This window comes from Oryctolagus cuniculus, chromosome 3, assembly GCF_964237555.1.
Source record: "Oryctolagus cuniculus chromosome 3, mOryCun1.1, whole genome shotgun sequence".
In the NCBI taxonomy this organism is placed as follows: domain Eukaryota; kingdom Metazoa; phylum Chordata; class Mammalia; order Lagomorpha; family Leporidae; genus Oryctolagus; species Oryctolagus cuniculus.
Window position 1 is genome coordinate 62,990,391 of NC_091434.1, and position 21,824 is coordinate 63,012,214.

Here is a 21,824-nt window from a genome sequence, read left to right on the forward strand (position 1 = left end):
AAATAAAACTGAACAGAAGGGTGTCCTGAAAAAGCAAAGAAGTATTTTGTAGGCAGAGAGGTACAAGTCTCTTTAGAGTTTATATGGCCGGCATCGCGGCTCACTAGGCTAATCCTCCACCTTGCAGCGCCGGCACACCAGGTTCTAGACCCGTTCGGGGCGCCAGATTCTGTCCTGGTTGCCCCTCTTCCAGGCCAGCTCTCTGCTGTTTCATTAAATCTGGTTTAACTAAGGGTAAGAGGCATAATGATAAATAAGTAGTTTTAACAACTACATATCATTTATAATATCTTTTTTTTGAGGTATCTTTTTGACACCTATCATTCACTTTAAAAACTGATATAATTTTTTTCTTGGCAATGTAAAATACAAGCAGAATAGGTTGCTCATTTTTAATTTTTAGTTTTGAAATGACTACCATTTATCATAGTCTGTTCTAAAAATTGCATTCATATTGTATTTTTGAAATGGCAATTATACTTGTATTTATATAAAAGGAAAACTGACTACAGTCCAAAGGCACTGATATTTATTTACACTTATTGGGGCAGGCACTGTGGTATAGTGGGTTAAGCTGTCACTCAGGACTCCTGCATCCCATGTGGGAGTGACAGTTTGAGTCCTGGCTACTCCATTTCTGGTCCAGTCCCTTCTAATATTCTTGGGAAGTAGCAGACGATCACTCAAGGATGGAGTTCTGGCTCCTGGCTTTGACCATGCCCAGCTGCGGCAGTTGCAGGCATTTGGGGAATGAACTGGCAGATAGCGGATACCTCTGTCTTTCTCATACCTCTTTTCTCTTGTCCTTTCTCTCTGTCCCTCTGCCCTTCAAATAAATAAATCTTTTAAAAACACTTAGTATGAGCACTAATTTAACTTTTTCTTCATCATTATTGCTTTCATAATCTTAAAAGTTCTTTACAAAAGTACCAACAGATTTTGGGGTAGTTATAAAAATTCAGCATAAAATATTTCAAATGAAATGTCTTTTGGCTCTTCCTTATTGTAACTGTTAGTGTCAGTAATTAATCAGCATGTATAGATTAAGTAGCAATTACCATATTTTATTGAATCTAAGATGCAATTTATTGGCAGAAGTACCTTTATGTTTCATTAAGAATGTAAAAGAAGATTGTCAAGTACACTATGGCATAAAATTTATAACAAGATGTTTCCACTTTGAGGTACTGAAATGTGCATCTCAAAATCAATGAAATATGTCATTTTTGTAGAATTTTAAACACTGCCTATGAAATTTTCCATTTTTGTCTTTCACATAAATAAGTCATGATTTTTATTTAAGCAAAGAAAACTTTATTTCTGCTACACATAACAACATATTGCTCTAAGAAAACTTTATTTCTGCTACACATGACAACATAGTGCTCTAAGAAACTACTGTATTAGTTTTAGCATTAGCGTATGAACGCAAAAATACATGTGAGCAACCCCTATTTCCCGGACAAAACAATGTTGTGCACAGACTATCAAGTATATGAAAAAAAAGCTGTCAACTGTCCACAGGGAGTGCGTCCAGTCACATTTTCAGTCAGTCAGCTGAGGATTATGTCATTATTTAGTCTTTGTTCTGTAGAAAGAACACAACACAAGTATGAAAATCATCACCTGAAAAGAAATAGCTATTGTATATAGTATTCCTAAAATGTTAGGAATTGTTCCTTTATTTCAACATTACCAATGTTATCTGCTTAATCAGAGATGCCCCCAAATAAACAAAACCGCACTTACTGAGAAGGATGATGCAAGCAGGCACTGAATTTCTAGAGAGGAAATGCTGTCAATTAATATAAAGCCAGATGCTATGAAATACTAAAATTTCTATTTTCCTCAAATAGAAAGAGAAACACACTTACACATCAGACTTATCTCAAAATAGAATCCAACTACTTTCAGAGAGTTTCTTCTATTTCCTAGGCAGGCTCACTTGATCCTGGGCTTACTCCTCAGAGACGAAAGAAACTATCACCCTTCATGAGCTGTATTAGTGTCTTTTTGAAATTAGAAACAAACAAAAAAGGGAGCCCCTTCCCACCAAAAAACTTCAATCGACACAGTCACATAAAATTTGGTAAACTCTTTCAAACTATTTTATTGAAACTTAAAATATTTAATGCAGCAACAAAGGAAGAGAATTGCATATGAGACCATGTATTATAAAGACAATGTGCAATAAAAATGAATAAAAAACATGCTGCAATTAGAAGATGTTCAGAACTGTAGCTCATTATATCCTACCCAAATAACCATCTTCAATTAATGTGATCCAATTTTATCTTTGCCCAGAATATGCACACCAGTTCAGTAAGTGGAAAAATACAAAGTTTATATTTTTTTCACTATCTATGCCAAAGAATATGCATTCCTCCAATGCAAGATATTGGATTCAAGTCCATCAATTTTAATGGGAAAGAAATGGTATTATAAAGCTTATTTCTCACAGCACCAGCTGCCTATGAGATAATTTGACTACAAGATAGCTAATCTTTTACTTTAAAATCATCTAGATCTCACTATTTTGAAGGAGATGATATCTCAAAGGTTTCACTGAGGCTACAAATGCATGAGATTTAGCTCATATTTGCAAAGGTTTTTTTTTTTCCATTTTATAAGGAATTCTGCTGACTCACTGTCTCTCAACAACCCTACGAAGAAAGTAGGCCTCAGAAAGGTGGGAAAGACCTGCCAATCTTAAGAAATGCCAGGGCTGTAATTCCAACCTAGCTTTTGTGATTTTAAGTGCTATCTCTGTTAACAAGTAAATAATCATTAGGAAAGGCTTAACCATAATAAGAATAACATATTTTTTTCATACTAAGAAGTTTATAATATTATCTTTTGTAGGGACAAAGTTTCAATGAAAATCTCATACATTGCTCTCATATACTGAAATAGTCAGAGAAGAATAAGTACATTTATTGCAAGCTCTTTAAAAGAATAAACAGAATTTAATTCCTGACATTTTATTCAGACACGGGAAAAACTGCTTGTTAATTCTTTTTCATTGCCAATTTAATACTTCTAGGATTAAACTGCTAAGGATGTATGGTGTAACAAGAATTGATTTTGTCATTAAATAAAACATTTAAAAACATTTTACAAGCAGGATTATTCGTAGCGTGCCCAGTGTGCATTCTCCCTTGCCAGCTGCTTTCTACAAAGGAGGAACTAGTCACTTGAGTTGCTCTATGCTGGAAGGTCATCAGGACATTCAGATACTTGCTAGCTACATAATCAGTCAGAAAGAAAGCCTTCTGTGATAAATGAAATGGTTAAAACACAGTAATTTCATACTGATTTCAAGGTGCTTACTCCCTACTGATCATCTGACCTGCGAGAGAGTTAGGAAGCTGCTGACCGCAGGAACAGGGAAACTCAGCCTCCCCTGAAACTCAGAATTCATTTACAGAATAGAAATGTCTAACTGCAAAACATGTCTCCCAAATCACAGGGATATAAATTTTCTATCATGGAGAAAGAAACTGAAGTTTGATCTCTGAAAACTAATAAATAGGAAAAGGAATTCACATGGCTATATGGATCATTATTTATAACAGATAAACAACTCTAGTAAATTGTATTTTAAAAAATACATGTATACACACAAGAATATTTTCTGAATGTGTATTTTTAATGTACAAATGCACAAACATAAGTCCAGAAAAACATCAATATTTAAGTTCAAAAATTAAAAAAATACATTATTTGATATAGATTTTTAGGCATTTGATTACTGAGAAGTCAAAATATTCTTTATAAAGACTGTTAAAGACACTTTAATTCTTCAAGGTAATACTCTTCAAAAATATTTCATTTTTAAAGTTTACGAAAGCACAGAGTAAAAAGCTTGGTTATTAAAATCTAAGATATTCACAAACAAAAAATAACTTCGATATTCTAAATTGAAATCTGATTTTATTTTATAGAAGGACAAAACATTCATCCAGCGGCAAAAACAACTTTTTCAAAGTTTAAATAAATTAGAAACATATATTGTAAAATAACTTGGCTTTATCGGTAGAATTTTAAACAAAAGTATTTTTAACTAACTTTTAAATCTCTAAAAAGAAAAATCTGTATTCAAGTAGTATGCATTATCCTTCATGCTATACTCAATAGGTAGTATATTTTAAAATGCAGACTAACAACTGCTTACCTCAAGAGTCAGTACGTTCTTTGCCGCTTGTTAGATTCTTCTCTGGGGGAATCTGCCAACATAACTTTAAGTCTGACTCCATTCAGAATCTTTCCATGTAGAGTAGCAATGGCATCATTAGCGCTTATTCTATCTGCGTACTTCGCATACCCCACGTTTTTTCCTGACACAAGGTAAACTTCGATCAGGTTACCAAAACGACTGAAACAAAGTAAAACTGAAATCAATAAACATAGCTGCTCAGGTTTGAAATCTGAGATTGATTCTGGATTCCTTTTTCACCATTCTCTCCATACGCAACATCCAAAACATGTCAATATTATCTTAAATATTTTAATTTTTCTTCATTAAGATCATCATTTCTTAGATCACTCTAATATAATAGTCCCACTTTCCATGGCTATAGTCACCCTCAGTCCAAAATCATTAAAGGGAAAATTCCAGAAGTAAACAGTTCATAAGTTTTATATTGCACACAATTTTGAGTAGCATGATGAAATCTCTCATCATCCTATTTTGTACCATCCAGGTATACAACATCCCTTTATGCTGAACACCCATTAGAACCACCTTGTTTATCAGATTGACTGCTTACATTCAAGGACGCCTTTTTTTACTTAATAATGGCCCGAAAATGCCAGAGTGGTGATGTTGGCACTTTTATTCCAGTTTACTGTTATAACTGTTCTATTTTATTATTATTCTTTTTAATCTCTTACATATATATGAGATACACACACACATATGTATATTCAGTACTCTCCCTGATTTCAGGCATCTGCCAGGGATCTTGTCTTTCTCCAATCCATTCCTGTCCTGGGCGATCTTTCTAAAACACAAAATGATCATTCATTCCCTAAAATCCCTTTAGCAGTTCCCTTTGTCCCCAGGGAAAGGACAAACTCTTCAGTACAGGCTTGTAGGCCTTTCTTGACATGGTCCTTGCCTCTTTGGCTCCCTCTTCACTCACAATCTCTCAAAGTCCATAATTCTAATGACTTCCTCTCACATTCTCTCTAAAGAAATGACCATTCCACTCTCCGGATGCCTTTTGTGGTAAAATTATTTTTATCCTTCGGGTTTTCACGTGAGACTTTGCTTCCCCACAGTTTCTAAAGTAGGTATTTTATACATTCCTTCTTACAGCACCAAGTTCATGGAGTTATAACTTCCTATTTACTTGTCTCTCTGACATGAAATTAGCTCTTACAGGACTAGGACTGTAATGCCTTATTTACACAGTACCATTTTTTGTTTAAATAAAGTCTCCAGTACTTAGTATAGTCCCTGCCTGGCAAACAGAAGAGCTTCAAGAAATAAACAAAATCAGTCAGTAAATAAAGGTCAAAATACCTGAATCACATGCCTGATATTTTGTGTAGTTCTTTAACAAGTATTTATTTAATTCTCTAATGTTCTTATAAAGCAAATAAGAACAAGACCAAATAGAAAAATTAAGGAGTTATACTAAAAATGCAAAATAAGTAAGAACCTTTTCTTTTTCACTGAGTAACTGCCTACTCAATGTGATTATATACCCTTTAAAGTTCCAACAGAGGACTAACAAAATGGACTAACAAAATGCTCAGTTGAATTGCAGCTATAGAAAAAAATTCTAGTGGACAGGCCTATGCAGACACACTGTCTGTTAAGGGACAGATTACTTCTCCATTCTGTGCCTTCAACTTTCCAAAACAATCACACATGTTTATGAATTCAAAACAAAGTAACAGGAAATTCTGTGTAGATCCTTAGAATGTGTTCCTGACAAAGAAGAGAAGGCAATAACCATAAAGTGAATCAGATGATACCAGTAAGAGTTTTTAGAAGCACAGAACAAATCATCTCTAACTAATCAGTATTAGATACAGGGAGTCTCCAGATTACGAGAATGTTTAAATTACTAGTTTAAATTTCAAATAAATTTAACTAAAAAATGCAACTTTCTAAAATTGAAATCTTACCAGAATATATCCTCTAAGACATCTAAAGGTAAAGGGTGAGGATTAAACACGATAAAAAGTCTTTCTTTCACAGGAGTTTCAGGAGGGGCCTTTTTTTTGCACGATGGAAGTACAACATCTGTCTGGATTTGAGGTAACTGTGTCCCAGAACTTCCTCCAAACTGCTGTTGAAGAGGTAGGTACAAAATGACAAAGAAAAACTGTAGGTTAGGGATTAGATAAGAGCTGAAGACAGACGTGTATCATAGCACTATGTGGTCTTCCAAGAATCTGAAAATTTTCTTACATAGGTAATAAACAGAGATCACACTTATTATACACTATTGATGTATTATAAAGCTTAACTTCTTACCTACTTACCAGAAATTGCTGCTGACTTGGGTTGTTCCATACCATTGATGCAAGCTGTGCAGCTACCATCTGGGTTGCCATTTTTCTAAGGAGACTGGAGACAATAACTGATAATTTACAGAAAAACTAGAAATATTCAGTCTCTTAAGAGTAACTTGTTTTGTGTGATATCCTCACCTGAGAGGTCAACTGTTTTCTATTTTTGTTTTTTAAGTCATAATCAAGTACACCCAAAGCTTGGGTTTAGACACTACTGGAATGGTACTTACTCTGTTGCATTACTCCCATCATCAATGAAGGAAACGCCTATCCGATTCCCAGGAGGATACTGAAATCCATGTAACTTATATTTTGCATAAATTGCTGATGCTACATTAAAATACTGAACCACTCCATGCCCTAAAACAGAATATACAGAAATGAAAAATAAAGCAGACTGAATGTCTCAAAGATAAAGCAATATACAATCTTAATACAATTAGTAAATAAAAATGAAATGTATCAGAAAACAAAGTTCTACTACACACATATAAAACTTCTTTCTTCCTAGAAAGCTAACCATAAATTAGACTTTGGGAAAAAATATGAACTTGGTATTTTAAGAAAAATGGAGCATTAGCATATGTTCTAACAAACTTTTAAACAACAGCTAGGGCCAGGCCATACAAAATCCAAGAGCCTGAAATAGATCAAGGTCTCCCACATGAGCTGCAGGGGCCAACGTACTTGAGCCATCATCTGCTGCCGCACAGGATGCATTAGCAGGAACCTGACAGGAAGTGGAGCTGCCAAGACTTGAACCAGCACACCGATATAGGTGGCCATGTGTCACCAAGCAGCAGTTTAGCCTGCTGTGCCACAATGCCCACCTGTCTAATGAACTTAATTTTCAGGTACTGGCTTTTTATATATAACACTGATGTATCCAAAAATTTGAATTTTTATTCTTGAAATATACTTCAAAATTTAAAAGTTATCCCTATTACACTGGGCAGGAAATGAAGTGAGAAGTGATATATGAAAAAAATATATACTAATCTTGGTTAACTGCAGTGGCAGAAAGCGAAAAGTGATATACATGATATTAAGATAATCGAAAATGAATCTTGATGTGAATGGAAGGGGAGAGGGAGTGGGAAAGGGGAGGGTTGTGGGTGGGAGGGACGGTATGGGGGGGAAGCCATTGTAATCCATAAGTTGCACTTTGGAAATTTATATTCATTAAATAAAAGATAAAAAAAAAAAGTGATATACATGAAAACAAAAGGCCCAGAACAGAGGGTTTCTGAAGTCAGATATTTCATATTCCTTTAGAGATATTTTAACTAAGTGGACAGATTGCAAGTTAGGAAGATGGTCTCGAAAGGAGAGACAATTTTATTCTGGGTCCTTAAATTCAGAGCCCAGGAGCTTGTGACACAATCAAAAAGTTTTCATGATATATTTATAATATAATCTACTTCAAGGAAAAACACTGTAATTTTTGTTCCTTTCTAAATCCAAGCATCCAATTTTTTTAAAAAATTTATTCAAAAGGCAGTTACAGAGGAGCAGAGGTGGGGGGGAGAGGGGAGAGGGGAGATAGGGAGAGGGGAAAAGGGAGAGAGGGAGAGAGGGGGAGGGGGGAGAGAGGAAGAGAGGAAGAGAGAGAGAGAGAGAGAGAGAGAGAGAGGTCTTCCATCTGTTGGTTCACTCCCCAAATGGTCATAACAGTCAGAGCTGGGCCAATCCAAAGCCAGGAGCTTCTTTTGGGTCTCCTGTGTGGGTACAGGGACCCAAGAACTTGGGCCATCTTCCACTGGTTTCCCAAGCTACAGCAGAGGGCTGGATCAGAAATGGAGCAGCTGGGACTCAAATCGGTGCCCACATGAGATGCTGGCACCGTAGGCAGTGGCTTCACTCGTTACACCACAGCGCCAGTCCCGCATCTAATATTTTAATGAAATTCAAAGGAAGCATAGAAATCAAATGAACACATCAATGAATTCATATTCTAACTACATGATGACATCTCTATTAATAAAATGGTTTTCCAATGATGCACATATATCAGAAAAATACAACCAGAAGTAATATGGAAATTGTAGGAACAAATATATTTCAACATACCTGATAAAATAGAAGGAAAACACAAAATAAGTAAAATTACATATGAATAACAAAATATAAAACGTATGCCTCAGAGCCTTAGAATAGAGAATGATAACATGAGATTGAGTTAAAAATTTGAGATGGCTCAAAGTAGTTTCAAACAGTTCTGATAGAGGCTGGGTAGGGTAAAGAAAGTACTGTCTGTATGAAGGGTGGGAGTACTTCAAGCCAAATAGCTCACATGACCAGATTCATTCCATTTCCCCTCAATATCCACGTCACTCTAAAAGAACTAAGTCAGGTGGTATACCTATAGTATTGGAAGAGATGCCATGCATGATTTCTCAATGACACCCTTCACTTCCAATTATTAGTATTTTTTTCCCATGAGCTTCTGCCTGCCCCAGCCCCCCCCAAAACCTTTTCTGCTTCCAATTATTAACAAATAAAAATCAACCTGGGGCCGGCACCATGGCTCAATAGGCTAATACTCCGCCTGCGGCGCCAGCACACCGGGTTCTAGTCCTGGTCAGGGCACTGGATTCTGTCCCGGTCGCTCCTCTTCCTGTCCAGCTCTCTGCTGTGGCCCGGGAGGGCAGTGGAGGATGGCCCAGGTTCTTGGGCCCTGCACCCGCATGGGAGACCAGGAGAAGCACCTGGCTCCTGGCTTCAGATCAGCGCGGTGCGCCAGCCGCAGCGGCCATTGCAGGGTGAACCAACGGAAAAGGAAGACCTTTCTCTCTGTCTCTCACTGTCCACTCTGCCTGTCAAAAAATAGAAAAAATCAACCTGGATTCACTGACTGCCTATTGTGTGCCTGGACTTGCTTTAGGTATTTTATGCCAGGATTGCATTAGGTATTTTATTTATATTATTTCTAATTCTTATCTAACTCTAGCATAAAGGTTTTAGCAATCCCATTTCACAGATGAGGATGAGCTACAGACAGGATAAATAATTTGCCAAGGTCTCAGAACTCATGCCACCACTGTCATTTGTACCCAAGTCTAATGCAAAATGGAATCCCAAACTTTTTTCATTATACTACAGTGCTATCATGAAAAAAGAACCTTAATACAAATAAAAACTTGGGGTGGGCATAAGATATTACTTTAAATGTCTGCATCCCATAATGGGATGTCTGGGTTTGGGTCCTAGTTCTTTTCTGGATTCTACCTGCTGATAAGCATCCTGGGAGGCAACAGGTAGTGTGCCTCAAGTGGTTGGGTCCCTGTCACCCACACTCATGGGAGAGACCTGGATTGAGTTCCTGGCTCCTGGCTTTAGCCTGCCCTGCTCCAGTCATTGTAGGCACTGCAGGAGTAAATCAGTGGATGGGAGATGGGTGTGTGTCTTAAGTCTCCACCAGTAGTGCCAGCATCCCATATGGGCACTGTTTTGAGTTACAACTGCTCCATTTCCCATTCAGCTCTCTGCTAATGTGCCTAGGGAAGCAATGGAAGATGGGCCAAGTGCTTGGGCCCCTGCACCCACATGAGAGACCCAGAAGAACCTCCTGGATTCTGGCTTCATTCTGGTCCAGTACCAGATGCTGTGGCCATTTGGGTAGTAAATCAGCAGATGGAAGACCTCTCTCTCTGTGACTCTGCCTTTCAAATAAAATAAACAAATCTTAAAAAAAAAAAACTCACACAAAAAAAACCTCGTCACACAAATAGTACCAGACATTGTCATTAGAGAAAAGCTATTTAAAAAAAATGCAGAATACTGAAAAGCAATAAAGATATTATTTTACCATAATTTGAATACGGATCTCGTTGAACTTCACAATATTCCAATCCTGGCACTATGTCAAAGATGCTGAAAAGCTGCTCTTCAGTGAAAGGAACTCTTGATACAACTGATAAGCGTTTGGAGATAGCTTCCTGGCCTCTGTTGTCATTCTTGTCGAAACTTGTAAATTCCGATGGTTGTTCTCCAACAATACAAAAAAAAGGTACATCTTCAAATTTCTATGCATTTAAGAATTCATTTAAGAGTTTTAAGTACTGCAAAATAAAAAAGTCCATTGCACTAAACAAAGGCACTGTTTTTATAGTACACATTTGGTCAGTGGAGTTACCAAAGGGACTAATGACAAGAAAACAGACAACTCTTCCACTCCCTACTTCAACACAATGCAGAGGCTACCTTCACAGGAACACGTTTCACAGGTATTTTACTTGAGAGTTTATGTGATAAGTTGATAACATTCATAGACTTTACTTTCATCACTCACTTTTCCCTTTTCCTAGCCTATATTTTGTCATCTCTCTTTTGCCTGTATCTCCAACTTTAAAGCAGCAGTAGCCTGGGGGCAAACTTTGGAACTCAACACTAAAGGGATACCTACATGTCTTTTGTACTTTTTGGTCAGCTGCACAGATTCTAGAAAGTGGCAGTAACACAGTTTAATATGTAGATAATGTATAACTAACCAAAGAAAGCCATAATTGGGAGTAAGTTAAAGTAAGTGTTAAATAGTAAGGACTTCAGGTATCATGACCAACTGTTTAGGAAAAAAAAAGTACATGTAAGATTTTATTCGGTATATTTACAATCTGATGATAAAAGACTATCTGACAAACTCAGACTGATAACACTAGATATATGGTTCGAGTAAAGCTAGCTCACTTACCAAATGGAAACATATTTACTCTAGGCTCATGTCCCAAAGCCTCTTGCCTCATATTACTGTAATAATCTTGTTCTGAGGACTCAGATGCTTTATTTTTAGGTTCAGCCAAGATGGCTCTAAAACCTGAAAAATGAGAATCCATGAATTTCCAGATTCATAGCAAATTTAATATACCTACAAATACACTTGCTCACTAGTGTTGGGAGTTAACCTTTTAAACATAATTGTGATGTTTGTGGGTGGGAGGGTGGTTATGGGGGGAAAAACCACTATAATCCAAAAGTTGTACTTTCGAAATTTATATTTATTAAATAAAAGTTAAAAAAAAAAGTAATTGTGCTGCGGCCAGCATTGTAGCACAGTGGATTAAGCTGCCACCTGCGATGCCAGCATCCCATATGAGCGCCAGTTTTGAGTCCTGGTTGTTCCACTTTCAATCCAGCTTCCGTCTAATGTGCCTAGGAAAGCAGTAGAGGATGGCCCAATTGTTGGGTCCCTGCCTGGCCCTAGTTGTTGCAGTCATCTGGGGAGTGAACTAGTGTATGGAAGATTGAGCTCTCTCTCTCTTCCTCTATCTCTGCCTTTCAAATAAATAAATACATACATACTTAAATATATACAGATAATTGTGCCAACCAGAATCTATGCAATGGCCATCTCCAGTAGATCTACTGCTTTATTTTCTGGAAGATGGCAGTCAATGAAAAACAGCAAGAATCTCCAGTTATGGGTCAATGCAGACATAAAAGATCAGTAATTCTATGCTACCCCACCCAATCTCCACTGACTACAGATGATATCATCTTTCATTTGCCCATGCTCCTTAACATCAAGATCCTGAAGAGCTTCTTCACATTTAACCTTTAAAATACAAGATTCTTCCTTTAAAATACACTCAGAATATGTTATCTTTAAATTTAAATTCTCTTCAATTAATTACAACAGCCCTTTAATTGGTCTTCTTGTTCCTGGATCAAGGGTTCTTACTTAGGGGTCCAAGGATCAGCTTCAAAAAGTGGAAGGTTCCACAAACCCTCTGAAACTGTAAAGGAAATGCTTATGTATATATGTGTGCATACAGCATATCTGAGAAGCCCAGAGCTTTCAAAATATTATTTGGTGGCTTCAAAGAGGATCAAGCCAGTCAGTTTTAATTCTTTCTCTGGAAATCTGTCCTCAAGACTGTGGTCAGATCAACAGTTCTAAAAGTTTTTACTATTCTTCACTTTTTAAGGAATCTACAAGGAAACTGTAATGTGGACTAAGCTTGAACTCTTCATAACCTCCAATATATGGTCCAATACACAGTTAGCTTTATCTCAAAATTTCTCAGTTGGAACACTGTGTTTTCCAGGTAGGTGCCTCCAATCAGAAGCACAGGACATGTTTATTCCTGGCACTGTGCCTCCGCTAACACGGCTCCCACTGTCCTGCTACTCTCCATTGGATGTAGGTCCTACCTCCTCTGGATGTGTTCCCATGCTCATTCAGCACTCTTGCTCACTACTGAGACTATACCTCACACATTTGAACATTTTATCATTTGGTAAATTTACTGATCTCATAAAAATGGCAATCTTATAGAGAACTTTATTGAGAGTCTATAGTAGATAGCTGGATATTTGGAGTGACAGGAAGACAAAAAGACATACTTCTTGCTTAAAAGAGCCCTTAAAAGTTGTATTACTCTTTATTTTCCTTATTAGATATTAGCTACCCAATATACATATAAAATAACAGAGCTGACACATACTTTATTTGTATCCCTCTCCTTAGCATATTAATGAGCACACCACAGATACTCAACTAATACTATCAGGATCTAAGAAAGTTTTGGTGTGCACAATTAGGGTATCTAAGAATTCTATTGATTAGCATGAATTCTTTCCTGCATGTATAGCTTCTTAGCATATTCTAAAACCCACTATTTATTCCACATTTCCTTTCTAAAGGTCAATATAAGTATGATGGCAAACAATACTCTCCTTGGTTTCTTTAAAATTTTTATTTTTCATTACATACACCAGCAATAGCAAGAAACACAATTACTGTCACTCTAGATTAAAATTAAATCTATATGCATCTATGCTAGGAAACCTTATAAATCCTATCCTTAACCTTTATGTTTATTAGTATACTCAATTCTATTTAGGCTTTAGGTTAAATATGAACAAATGTTTAAAAGAAATCTTGAAAGAGTAGGTCAATTTTATTTATTTATTTTTAAAGATTTATTTATTTATTTGAAAGAATTAGAGGGAGGGAGGGAGGGAGAGAGGCAGAGAGAAAGGAGAGAAGGGAGAGGAGAGATGTGTGTATGTGAGTGAGTGAGTGAGTGAGTGAGAGAGAGAGAGAATCACATCTGCCCTCCCCCCACCCCCAAGATTGCCCCAATAGCTAATAATAGGCTGAAGTCAGGAGCTTCATGGCAGGTGCCTAAACACTTGGGCCATCTTCCACTGCTTTTCCTAGGTAGCTGAATTGGAAATAGAATAGCCAGTGCCACAATGCTGGCCCCAGGTAAGTCAATTTTTAATTACAAGTTTTTAATTTAAAAAATTATTTATTTAGGGGGCTGGCACTGTGGCATGGTAGGCTAATCCTCCATCTGTAGCACTGGCATCCTATATGGGTGCTGATTTGTGTCCTGGCTGCTCTTCTTCTGACCTACCTCTCTGCTTATAGCCTGGGAAAGCAGTAGAAGATGACCCAAGCACTTGAGCCCCTAACTTGTGGAAGACCCAGAAGAAGCTCCTGGCTCCTGGCTTTGGATCGGCCCAGCTCTGGCGGTTGAGGCCATTTGGGGAGTAAATTAGTGAACAGAAGACCTTTCTCTCTGTTTCTCCCTCTGTCTATAACTGTACCTCTCAAACAAATAAAAATCTTTAAATTTATTTATTTATTTTTATTTTCTTGAAAGAGCAAGACAGAGAGAGGGAGAGTGTTACAGAAGGAGAGATCTTCACCTGCTAGTTCATTTGCAAAATGCCATGGTTGGGTCAGACCAAAAGCTGGAGCTCCAAACTCCATCTGGTTCTTCCACATGGGTGGCAGGGACCCATGTATTTTAGCCATCATCTGCTGCCTCCCAGGATGGACATTAACAGGAAGGTGGATTGGAAATGGAGGTGGGAAATGATCTCAGGCACTCTAATGTAGGATGTGGGCATTTCAAAGAGCAGCTTAATCCTCTGTACCACAATACCTGTTCCTCAATTTTTAATATTTAAAATTCTCACATACATTTAAAAACTCCAAAAGTATATAAAATAATAACTAAAGTATGCATTTCACTTGTTATCTTAGTAAATATAATTGCTCATATTTATTTTTTAAAACTGTACCTAAATAAATGCTTAATCATAGCCCTGAAATATTTTTTATTCTTGGACTATATATAAACAAGTACCACTCAGTTTAAATTAGCATGTGCAGTTATTAGCAAAAGCTAGTATTTGACTTAGTTACTTAGAATATCAGAATTTAAAAAAAAAAAAATCCTTTAGCAAGTCAAACATCCTTACTTCGATCACAGTTTTCTATTGCTTGAGCAGCTTGTGATGGTTTTAAGTATCGTACGTAGCCCAAACCTTTACTTTCTCCAGTGACTTTATTCTTGATAATGCTGCAATACTCGATATCTCCATATACCTATGAGTCCAAAATTAATAATTAAACAGAATATTTCAGAAATATCTTAAAATCTATATTTATCTGTGCTTTTTGTATGCATGCAACAAAATCCTTCAAGGATATGTAGATATTTCATATTGTTGTTTTTATAGACAAGGAAGTTGGACATCAGGGAACTTAAATAACTTGCATAAGTCTCAGAGGAACTAAGTCACAGTGATATTAAGAATTGCATATAGTCTGGATAGCTCCAAAGTCTTGCTCAGCAGTGGTTAAGAGCAGGAACTCTCGAATTGGACTTGAGTGTTTGGTTTGTCCCAGTCCCTACACAAGTATTTAACTCGTTTTAGTTCATTCAATCTTTAAGGCAACTTTGCCTTGTGAAGCAGTTACCTGTATTAGCCCCGTTTACTAAATAAAGAGACAGGCACAGAAAGGATAATGCTTATTTTTAGTGATGGAAGATAAACAGAATATACACTTTTGGAATTTATTGGTTATTTTATAAGTTCTCATGCAACCAATTAGCAACTTAAGTTACTATACATTAAGATAAAAATGTCTTTTTTGTTATTTCAGAACAAGGTAAAAGTTTATAATTATGTCAGGTTAAAAAAACTTTTTGTCTTTTAGTACTGTAAAAAGCATGGTATACATATTCCTGGTATTTGTTATTTTTGAAGTATTTCATTCAACTCTTAATTGCGATAGAAACAAGAAAATTTGGAAATTACTTCTTACCGCTTGTTCCTTTTCTCTTTTGCTTGTTGCCTACCTGATTCATTTTACCGGTAGGATTAGTAGAAAAAGAATAAAAATTACAACTGAAAACTGCCTTTTAATAAGCTATGTGAATTTTATCACTGTGTATAGGTCAATGACTAAAAAGATTTAAAAATCTCTTCAAATTTCATTTACTAAGATCTACAGTTCAGTGCTGTAGCTGGCTTCTTTAGATGTAAATCCTTCAGAGGCTCAATTTTCAGGCAAAAACTCTTAAAAAAAAACTTTCTCTGAAGGTGACAATGTCAACATGTCATAGGCCCTTAATAAATACCTGACAGCTTTAGGCCTGCCCGACATCCCTAGGTGGGAGGCAACAGAAGGGAGCTTAAAGGTTAGAGACCAAGAGCAGACTCTGGACTGAGACACCTGGCATTAAATCTCGGCTCCCCTATTTCCCAGAGTGTGATTTAATTAAAATTCTCTGAAGTGTCAGACTTCATTTTTTGAATCTATCTTTTCATATTTTATACATTATTTAATTTAAAAATTAATCCTAGGTTTAATATTTCAAAACTAGTCTGAAGTTAATGACCTAAAAATGGTTTTTTAACACCCCCTTTCACTTTAATCATCTTCCTCAAACAATATTTCCTATTTGGTAGCTGTACAATATACTTAGGATTAAGAGTTATCACATACACTGATTAGAAAATATAAGTACCTTAAATTTTTCCCGCAGATCTTCTTCTGTGTAAGATTTTGGTATCATCACAAAGATCCTTGTAAGTTCTTCATCTTCAACATCTCGGTGACTTCCAGATGATCTGGACTGAGCAATGAAAACCTAAGAAACAAACAAAACCCAAAATATAATCTCAACTGCTTTCCTATTCCTGAAGTATCGTTAAGGATTGTTATGTATGTAAGCCATTTTAAGTAAAAATGTGATACATAGGATCTTATGAAAAGCTTTTTCAAAAGCAATCTTTATTGCAATGACCTTTTATATAATACCAATCTCTGCACTGATTTTTCCCCTCAAGAGGTACTTTTTTGCATTTTTGTTAACCGGAACAAGTTATTGGGTGGTATTTAATGAATGTTAATAATATAAAGGATTGATATTTATTAAAATGTTACATATCCCACTTGTTCTCTCAGATACTGAAACAGGAGCATAAATGCCTCTTGTGAACATGAATTTATCTTTCTCCTTTTGGTTCAATCAATGCTTCATGTATTTTGAAACTCTATTACTGGCTGTGTAGATACATGGGATTATGTACTTTTTTTTGTTGGGGGGGATTATGTACTTTTTAAAAAAAGATTTATTGGGGCCAGCATAGTAGGTAAAAGCCACAGTCTACAGTGCCGGCATCCCATAAGGGTGCCAGTTCAAGCCCCAGCTGCTCCACTTCCAAAAAGCAGTAGAAAATGTCCCAAGTCCTCGGGCCCCTGCACCCATGTGGGAGACCAGGAAGAGGCTCCTAGCTCCTGGCTTCAGATCGGCACAGCTTCAGCCATTGCGGGGTGAACCAGCGGATGGAAGACTTCTCTCTCTCCTCTCTGTTTAACTTTGACTTTCAAATAAATAAATAAATCTTTAAAAATAATAAAAAGAGATTTATTTATTTGAAAGGCAGAACAATGAGGGGGGAGAGGAGAGTGAAAGAGAGAAATATCTTGTCTCTGCTGGTTCACTCCCCAGTTGCTTACAACAGTCAGGGATAGGCCAGGAGCCAGGAATTCTATCCAGGTCTCCCACATGGGTGGCAGGAACCCAAGTACATGGACCATCTTCAGCTGAGTCCCAGAAGCATTAACAGGAAACAGAATTGGAACTGTGAAGAAGGCAGGCCTAGAACCGGATGTAGGCATCCTAAGCGTTGGTTTAATCTCCTCACCACAACGCATATCCCGGTAATGTACTTTTTTGACTGATATCTTTATTTTTAGGAAGCTAAGCTATCTCTGTCAATACACTATGGAATGAAGTCCATTTTGTCTGACAGCACACAAGTTTACCTTTCTACTTTCAATCATTATCTTTTTTTTTTTTTTTTTTTTTTGACAGGCAGAGTGGACAGTGAGAGAGAGAGACAGAGAGAAAGGTCTTCCTTTGCCGTTGGTTCACCCTCCAATGGTCGCCGCGGCTGGTGCGCTGTGGCCGGTGCACCACGCTGATCTGATGGCAGGAGCCAGGTACTTATCCTGGTCTCCCATGGGGTGCAGGGCCCAAGCACTTGGGCCATCCTCCACTGCCTTCCTGAGCCACAGCAGAGAGCTGGCCTGGAAGAGGGGCAACCGGGAGAGAATCCGGCGCCCTGACCGGGACTAGAACCCGGTGTGCCAGCACCACAAGGGAAAGGATTAGCCTAGTGAGCCGCGGCACCGGCCCTCAATCATTATCTTTAAAGGGTGTCTCTTGTATACAGCGTTTAGTTGGGTATCTGTATTTTGTCACATTTAATCTAATTACCAACAGTTGAGTTTAAGTATAAATGGTCATATTTTAAATAGTTTTCTTTCTAGTATTAATGTTTAGAAAAAGGTAACCTAACCATATTCTGGTTCATCTCAGTGACTTACTTTCCTAATGATTTTTTATCTGAGCAGGGAAATGCCAAGGGTAAGACGTACTGGCAGTTTAGTTTTATTGAAACATTATCTGTGATAATAGATTAATTTGTAGTACTGCTTTTATTCAACTTGTATTTCTTTTTCCATTATTCCAGAGGAATAGTTAAATCTCTAGAACTGTGCATTTATTACACAGCTATAAACATGAGAAGTTTAATGGATAACTTCACTTTTTTATAATATAAATAGTGTAATAAAATTAAACCATTGTACACCCACAGGATCTTGAAGCCTTTTTTTTTAATTTATTTTTTTGACAGAGTGGACAGTGAGAGAGAGAGACAGAGAGAAAGGTCTTCCTTTGTCGTTGGTTCACCCTCCAATGGCCGCCACGGCCGGCGCGCTGCAACCGGCGCACCGTGCTGATACGATGGCAGGAGCCAGGTGCTTCTCCTGGTCTCCCATGGGGTGCAGGGCCCAAGCACTTGGGCCATCCTCCACTGCCCACATCCCTGGCCACAGCAGAGAGCTGGCCTGGAAGAGGGGCAACCGGGACAGAATCTGGCGCCCCGACTGGGACTAGAACCCGGTGTGCCAGCACCGCAAGGCGGAGGATTAGCCTAGTGAGCCGTGGCATCGGCCAACTTGAAGCTTTTTTAAAATTTTTCTTTAAAATTTAAGAAGGAGGGGCTATATGTCATTCAAGTATGAGTTAACTTGGACTTAAGAAATTCTGGAGTAGGACATAGCAATCAAAAGGACATAAAATTTTAAAGCCATGGGATTTTATAAATGTTGAAACAAGAACACTGGAGCCATGTGGGAAAAAAAAAAACAAAACAGTTGTTTGTTTGGAAAACAGCCTGTCACAGAGATGTAAATTCTTTTGTAGAAGATGAAGTTGGAGATACAGCTCTACCTATAACCTACTTCCAGTCACTCCTTCAGTAAAGCCACACCACATGCTTATATGCCAAGCTTTGAAGGAAGTTTTATTGAGAACCCAGAAGCGCCCTTAGAGACTGAATGTAGTGATGTTTCAGTAATGAATGGTCAACGGGGAAACACAAAAAGGGCAGCTTCAAGCACATGCAGAGACACAGAAGGAAAAAAGAGCCCCAGGTAAGATGAGGCTGGAGGAGCCATGAGCTCAGTGTTTCTGATCTTTGATGAGACAGTACCGATGTAAAACACATGCAGAATAATCAAGCTCCTAAAGGAAGATTTCTCCTAACAGATTTTTACCTTCGTGGATGATACACACTCTTTGGTTCTAGATAAGAGACATTCGTTCAAAGCCAAAACAAAGATTTTTCTTTTCTGTTTTCCAAGTTGACCTATACCTTCAGGACAACAGAGCCTGACATAGAATATGCCTTAACTGTAAAATGTTTTCTGGTCGTATGCCTGGTGCTGCAATATTCTTGACTTGCAGATTCTCTGGAACTTTGCAAAAGCAACGTTAACTTGAGAAAAATTGAAGCCAAATGGAAGGAAGGAAAGGAGAAGGAAGACAGCCTGCCCAAGCCGGATGGTCTGAGTCGGTAGCACAGAATAACATCCTGGCTGAAACTCAGTGGGCAAAAATGTGGAAAACAGATTTGAAGCCTTAATTCTCTTTGAGAATGAGCATTTTAGGTTTTGGTGGCTAAAGAAGAAAGTTTCAGTGTGGGGACATCCTGACTACTACAGAATAGTTGTAAAAATACAATTGAGGGTTACCTTGTTCGCAGCACTGTACTAAAAGGTTGAATTAAGTCAAATACTTCTTGAAATTACCATTCCTGCCATGCGCTATTACCTTAGTTTTACACAGTACTACGTGTAGACACTTCATATAAATGCCACCATATACTAACACAATCAGCATAATAATGCAAAGCCCAAGAGACCACCACAGCGATCTGGCTCTGCTCAAGGCAGTTGACTTCAATCCGCTTTAGAAGCAAAGTGGGAATAACAGTCAAGAATCGAATGCACCGTGTTCACATCCTCACAAACAGGGCTTATTTGGAACAATTGTTAAAATCACTAAAGTGTGATGAAAGCCGGATCGTAGCATTTTAACCATCTGCATTTAATATCGCACACATGCACACTTCTGTCTGTCCTGGGAAAACGCCCAACACAGACGGCCACGGTTTAAACATCCGCACTTTTGCCAAGCGTTTAAGCCCCACAGAGTGACTTCAGACGCCGTACCCCCGAGGGCCTCGGCCAGGTTCCCAGAGCGGTCCAGGGGAACCAGTGACCGCTGGGAGTGGGGAGGCCAGGCCACTGCCCCTCCCGAGCCGTCACGGCCGCCCGCCCGGCCCCCGGCGCAGGCTCTGGGGACGGGATCCTCTTTCTAGAAGCCCGCTTCCCAGTCGGTGTCGAGTGCTGCCTGACGGGCTCCGGGAGCGGGCGCCCTGCCCTCTCCCGCCCTGGCACAGCACCAGGCGAAGGGAGGCCCGACGGCGCCATCCTCCCCGACTGTGCCCCCGCGGCCACCCAGACCCGAGCGCCCGCACCTTGATGGGCTTGCTGTCGTTGGGGCCCAGGCACTGGCCGTGCATCTCCTCCATGGCCCTGCAGGCCTGCGAGCTGCGGGCGAACTTGACGAAGGCAATGCCCTTGGACTCCTTGGTGTGCTTGTCCCGCACCACCCAGATGTCCTGTATCTCGCCAAAAGGCGAGAAGCGCTCCCTCAGCACCGACTCGGGAGTGTACTTGCTGATCACCAAGAAGATGCGGCTGTTGGGCGGCTCGTCCAGGCTGTCCACGCCCGGGCGGAAGCCTCCGCCGCTCGCGGAGCTGCCGGCTTCGTCCATCGTGCTCCCCCCTGGCGCGGGAGCCAGGCCGGGGTCCCCCTCAGTAGTCTCTGCTGCTGCCGCGCCCGCCACGGCCGCTGCTGTTCAACCTGCCGTTGCGGGTTCGGCGCTCCGCTTCCGGAAGCCGGAGTCCGGCGTCAGGCGCTGTCCAGCCGCGCACGGCGCCGGCTTCCGGGGCCTGGAGCGCCACCTGGCGCCGCGGAGGACCCGCACTCGGCCCAAGTCTCCAATCCCTCTGAGCCCTGGCCCAGATGTCCTTGTTCCCTGCGGCCACAACAACCCTGCCTGGTGCACAGACTTTCTCTACGCTGGCTTTACCCCACCCCAAACCGAACGACTCGTTGCCCAAACTTGCTAATGTTAAAGAACCATTTATGACACTTATTAAAGATGGTAAGGCAGGCTTTATTTAAATGGACTGTGATGCGGCAGGCGAGAGATTGGACTCAGTTCTGACTCTAACGAGAGCGTAAGGACAAGTTGGGATTTATAACCAAGGAGCAGGGTGGAGGTTAGTGAATGGAAAATTGCTAAGAGGAAAGAACAGGAGCAAGGGGGATTCTTGCTAGACTGGTTTAACAGAATTCTCACTCAATGCAAGCCAGGGTGAAAAAATACTGATGGTGGTTAGACACCAAGAGAGGGGATTTTCACTAAACTCATTTAGCAGGATTTTGCCCCAACTGTATTCCACAAAGGCTTAGAGCCCAGGGTTGGTCCTGGTTGAGCAGAGGACTCTGGGGAACCCAGGTTTTGGACAAAGGAGAGACTCCATAACCATCTTGGCCATAAGTTCAATAGGAGGTCACTATAGGGTAGAGATAAAATTGTAGAACCTTCGAGCTGAAAGGAACCTT

The 21,824-nt window shown here is 39.2% G+C and overlaps 1 protein-coding gene across 17 annotated transcripts; it reads right to left on the reverse strand.

Moving 5' to 3' along the window:
- Positions 1–1,291: 1,291 nt before the first annotated feature.
- RBM45 (RNA binding motif protein 45) lies at positions 1,292–21,133 on the reverse strand. Of its 17 annotated transcripts, none has more exons than XR_011387222.1 (11): positions 20,668–21,133; positions 16,299–16,421; positions 14,743–14,869; positions 11,219–11,341; positions 10,337–10,516; positions 6,759–6,888; positions 6,499–6,583; positions 6,139–6,299; positions 4,175–4,375; positions 1,750–1,795; positions 1,292–1,588 (listed from the first exon to the last, which is right to left on the reverse strand). XR_011387222.1 is itself a non-coding variant. In XM_070070618.1 (11 exons), exons 1-9 carry the CDS (start codon positions 20,965–20,967, stop codon positions 4,183–4,185), a joined length of 1,425 nt encoding a protein of 474 aa, XP_069926719.1. In that variant the 5' UTR covers positions 20,968–21,133; the 3' UTR covers positions 1,292–1,588; positions 1,750–1,781; positions 4,175–4,182. The 17 variants fall into 17 exon arrangements, 9 of the variants coding, with proteins under 9 accessions (XP_069926719.1, XP_069926718.1, XP_069926721.1 ...); XR_011387221.1 differs by having other exon boundaries at positions 6,139–6,302; XR_011387220.1 differs by having other exon boundaries at positions 6,139–6,302; positions 10,337–10,522.
- Between the last annotated feature and the right edge of the window lie 691 nt (positions 21,134–21,824).